Source organism: Anguilla anguilla, chromosome 11 (genome assembly GCF_013347855.1).
Source record: "Anguilla anguilla isolate fAngAng1 chromosome 11, fAngAng1.pri, whole genome shotgun sequence".
Taxonomy (NCBI): domain Eukaryota; kingdom Metazoa; phylum Chordata; class Actinopteri; order Anguilliformes; family Anguillidae; genus Anguilla; species Anguilla anguilla.
Window position 1 is genome coordinate 10,464,957 of NC_049211.1, and position 4,875 is coordinate 10,469,831.

The 4,875-nt window shown below is 38.3% G+C and overlaps 1 protein-coding gene across 1 annotated transcript; it reads left to right on the forward strand.

Annotated features, from left to right (window-relative positions):
* The first annotated feature begins 589 nt into the window (after positions 1–589).
* LOC118208404 (taste receptor type 1 member 1-like) lies at positions 590–4,324 on the forward strand. The gene is made up of 5 exons (XM_035383044.1): positions 590–847; positions 955–1,701; positions 2,105–2,317; positions 2,968–3,088; positions 3,402–4,324. Exons 1-5 carry the CDS (start codon positions 593–595, stop codon positions 4,322–4,324), a joined length of 2,259 nt encoding a protein of 752 aa, XP_035238935.1. The 5' UTR covers positions 590–592.
* Positions 4,325–4,875: the final 551 nt, after the last annotated feature.

Genomic DNA, 4,875 nt, shown 5'->3' on the forward strand with positions numbered 1-4,875 from the left:
GGTCATCAGGTTGTTCTTGCACTCGCAGAAACAATATCCCTCTGCCCACCTACATTATTGAACTTGTCAGTGAACCATAATGTGGTCGATGTGAATCTATTGATGGAAGCTGGATGGGTATTACTGTAGTGTCTTTATTGTTGTGCATGAATTAACAGGAAGGCACTGGTCAAGATACTTGGTGAAATATCTTTGATGTTAGCAATGTATAGCATAATCTTTCTGTTTGCACTCTGTCTGTGCTTTTTTCAGCACTCACCTGCAAAGGATTCCTGTGTATCACCAGAGTTCAGTTTGAACGGTGATTATATTTTGGGAGGACTTTTTCCAGTGCACAGTGGAATAAATAATCGTTCTTATAACTTTCCTGTTGCTCTGAAATGTGACAGGTAAGTACCGCTCTCAATGTGCGCACATTTCAGCATCAGTTCAGTGTTTGGCAGTTTTATGTAGTAACAGTAGAGTGCTGACACATTCTAATTTTTAGGTCTTTTGTAGACATTAGCTCAGCGATTAATTGTAAAATGTAATCATGGATATTTCCATTATCTATGTTTCCCACAGATTGCCATTCTCAGCAGCAGGTTATCAGATGTTGCAAGTGATGAGGTTTGCTATAGAGGAAATTAACAACTCAACCTCCATCTTGCCTGATGTGTCCCTTGGCTATGAGATCTTTGACCATTGCTCAGAAGTGCAGAATTTCCCGTCAGTTTTTGAATTCCTTTACAAAAATCGTTCTGTTCTAATTCATAGTAAGCCTAAAGTCGTGTCTATGCTTGGCCCCTATGGAAGCAGTCAAACTATTACCATTGCACCGTTTTTCATGATGGACCTTCTTCCAATGGTAATTTATTGTCTCCTATAATATAACTTTTTTTGGCTTATATTGGCTGAAGTGAAAATTATTGTTCTCAAATAAATCTTTGTGCATTATGTTTTGTAAATTTACAGGTAAATTATGGATCATCAAGCTCCAGATTAAGTGATAAAAATGTATATCCATCCTTCTTTCGAATGATAACCAGCAACAGAGATCAAGTACAGCTCATCATTCGCATTTTACAGAGGTTCAAATGGACCTGGATCGCATTCATAGGCTGTGACAATGACTACAGTCGAGATGCCCTTCAACTCTTCATTGATGCCATAAGAAACACCAGCATCTGCATGGCGTACCAGGATGAACTCAAAGTAGATTCCAAACACGGCACCGTACTTGAGAATATAAAAATGCTTCGTATAAATGTCATCATAGTGTATACTTTAGAGATGTATGCAACTGCGTTAATTCAATCGGCCATACGGAACAATGTACAAGACAAGGTGTGGATTGCAAGTAATCCCTGGTCTTTGAATAAGGAACTTCCCACGCTCCAAGGACTCAGCACCATTGGTACTATTATTGGAATAACAGAGAGGGTTGTGAGCTTACCTGGGTTTCCAGAATTTGTCCAGAAATCTCGGAGTGACAGTAAACATCCTCAATGCAAAAACGAAAAACTCCAGGAATTTGGGGCGACCTGTAATCAAGCTTGCTATAACTGCTCTTACGTCGACCCGATCAAAATAATTACTCAAGATCCATCTTTTAACTTTGCCATTTACTCTGCAGTTTATATAGTGGCAAAAGCTTTACACAACATATTACATTGTGGTATAAAAGGGTGCAACAAGACTGAAAGAATCTTTCCTTATGAGGTAAGTGTGCGGTGTGGTGCACAAAAGTATTTTCTTAATGACAGTGTACTTGAAGTCAATACATTTCACTAAATAGACCTAAATGTTAGCAATTGTAGCCTGATTAACTAACGCTGTTGCTTCAAATAAAATAACAGTAAAAATATAAAAAGCTTGAAAAAAATCTTTAAAAGAATCAATTGATAATATGCCGATTGTGTAAAATAAATATTGAATGTATTTTATTTATTTAATCATTACCTAAAAACAATTGACTGTGAGGTGGAATACCAGGGGGAACTTCAATATAGAGGGTTTTTAATCAATTGACAGCATGATTCATAAAAAAATATTTACACAGGAATGAGATGAATCTCAAACAGAATTGTACAAAGGAATTTGTTGCACTCTTGTCTTGTGTCAGCTTCTCAAAGAAATAAAGAAGACAGACTTCCAACTACTGAACCAACGTGTAAAGTTCGATGCAAACGGAGATTCTCCTTCAAGATACAACATAGTGTTCTGGAACCTGGACAACTCTGAAAATCCGTTTCAGCACGTCGGATCATATGACACAGAGCCGGTTGTTCGTTTCAGTATTAACGAATCTCTTATACACTGGTACAGCAATGGAACAGTAAGTTTTCTCCTGCTTTATATAGGCCTACATGTTAACCCAGTAATCATGACCGGAATTATATCAGTAAAGGTTATGTGAGTTCTGTTAAGTTAAGTTTCCATATTGACATCAAATGTAATAATATGGTTACTAATAAAGCATTTGTTTGTAGTGATAACGTTAATCTTAACGTATTTTCTAAATCAAGTAGGCTAAGCAGCAAAGCCATTTGGGCTAAAATAATAACTGTCTGAACATCCGTTATCTTTTGATAGTGATTGTGGCCACTAAAAATGTGTTCAGAAAATATGAGGATGTAACATCATATATTTACAATTATATCACACGCTTTTGTTTATGTTTGCGTGGGTCAGCTCTCCCATGTAAAACAGCGATTTTGAAACTCTTATCACCACAGATTCGAAACCTCTACACCATTTCACAGGTGGACTGCAATCGCCATGGGTTCATCAAATACCGATTTTGTTTACAGCTATGTTACGGCAGTAATTTGTTGTGGATACCCCCTACAAATTTTCATTAGACTAAATCAATTTTAAACCCAACACATCGTGACACAAGACCCCTAATTCTATGTAATTTAGAGACAAGCCTATTATGAGTAATACTAAACAAGCAGTTAAAGAGATGTTTCTTTAATCTTGCAGATTCCTGTATCACGGTGCTCTGAGGAGTGTGAAAAAGGCTCTGCTAGGAGACCATATAGAATATATAAGTGCTGCTTTCTGTGTGATGTCTGTCCAAATGGCACCTATGTCAATCAGTCAGGTAGGAAATCAACTATTTATTGGAGTCTAGTGATACATTTTTAAAATGTGCGCATTTCCCATTACTAGATGTAAGATTTGCCATTTACTCTGTCCCATTTTCAGTTCACAGATTTTGACATACGTTAGAAAATGAGTGTGCAATGTGTGGGTTTTAATAGGCCATGTGTGTGATTTATTCTGCTGAATGTGCATCTTATATTTCCCCTCACATACATTTACCCCTGAAGAAAGGGGCACCTGAGGAAAGACAAGTGATGATTGGCTGTGAAATGAATTGTTTTAGTAAAATGTGTCCTTTCTGTTTCTGAAAGCTGATCCGTACAGTTGCCTCCCGTGTAAGAAGAACGAATGGTCTGACCCAGGGAGCTCTTCATGTACAGAGCGTTCTGTGGAGTATGTTCACATCACGGAGCCTCTGTCAGTCCTGCTCATGCTCTCTGTCAGCTTCATGCTCTTTCTTGCAGCAGCCATCGCCATCCTCTTCGCCCGTAACTACAGCACCCCAGTTGTGAGGTCCGCGGGGGGTAAAATGTGTTTCCTCATGCTGGGCTGTTTGAGCGGTTCAGGTTTCAGTGTGTTCTTCTATTTTGGCATCCCGAACCAAATCAAATGTGTGTTGAGAAGCACATTTTTCCCTCTGTTTTACACTGTCTGTCTGTCTTGCCTCACTGTCCGATCCTTCCAGATAGTCTGCATCTTCAAAATGGCTGCCAAGCTACCCAAAGCACATGCCTGGTGGGTCAAGTACAATGGACAGTGGCTATTCATAGCAGTGGCCTCTACTGTCCAGTTATTTTTTTCTGCACTCAGTGCTCCTAGACCCTCCAATGACACAGTAACCTTCAAAGATCAAATAATTATGGGCTGTGACGCAACAAGTTTCATCCCAGCCAGTTGTGCTCTGTTATTTGCTGGCTTTCTTGGTTTTTTGTGCTTTTCCTTTTCATACATGGGAACCGACCTCCCCAAAAACTACAATGAGGCCAAATCTATTACTTTCAGTGTGCTGCTATTTTATATATCCTGGGTTGCCTATTTCACCATTTATTTTCTTTACAAAGGCAAGCAACTGCTCATTTTAAATGCATTCTCAATGCTGACCAGTTCATACGGAATTCTCTTGAGCTATTTTGTCCCAAAGTCGTATGTCATTCTTTTCAAGCCTGAGAAAAACACACAAGCACACTTTCAGTCTTGTATTCAGGATTATACCCAAAAGATCAGCAGAATATAGAGGGCTCTTGCTGATTGGCATAATGAACATGAATTATATTTCTACAAGTGTGGCAAATATAGTAAAGTTTCTCCTACTATACCAAAGCTTTTTCAAACCATTAAGCTTTGTAAATTAAGGTAAAAGAAAGTTAAGAACCACATGGAAGCACAATGTGAATATTTTTCTGTTTTTATTTACTTGCTAGTATGTGCATACAGGGAAATATTTCTAGTTTATTCTGGCTCATCTCCAAAGAGCCAGCAGGGGGCGTTTGGTGCATTTTTATACTTTAGGAAATGTGAGTCAAGACATGTTAGTAGTGGATGTGAGTGAATAAGTCAGAAGAAGCAGCAATTAAATCCCTGATTTAACCTGTACATGTTGATATTTCAGCAGGTGGGCTGTCAATTGTATATAAACCTGGTCAATGGTAATAATGCATACTCATGATAAAATGAGGTTTTATTGGTGTAAATTAACTAAATGAGGAGTTTTATCCCAGTGTGTGTATTGTACTTCAAGATCTTGAGATGGTGTGTATTAGTCATTGTAACTAGCCAGCTAAACCA

Bases quoted from the DNA above. Each gene is read 5' to 3' on its own strand.
- LOC118208404 (XM_035383044.1), top strand. From the start codon at position 593: ATGTTGCAAGTGATGAGGTTTGCTATAGAGGAAATTAACAACTCAACC. The intron at 848-954 runs GTAATTTATTGT...GTAAATTTACAG, and splicing joins TGATGGACCTTCTTCCAATG to GTAAATTATGGATCATCAAG. The intron at 3,089-3,401 runs GTAGGAAATCAA...TGTTTCTGAAAG, and splicing joins CACCTATGTCAATCAGTCAG to CTGATCCGTACAGTTGCCTC.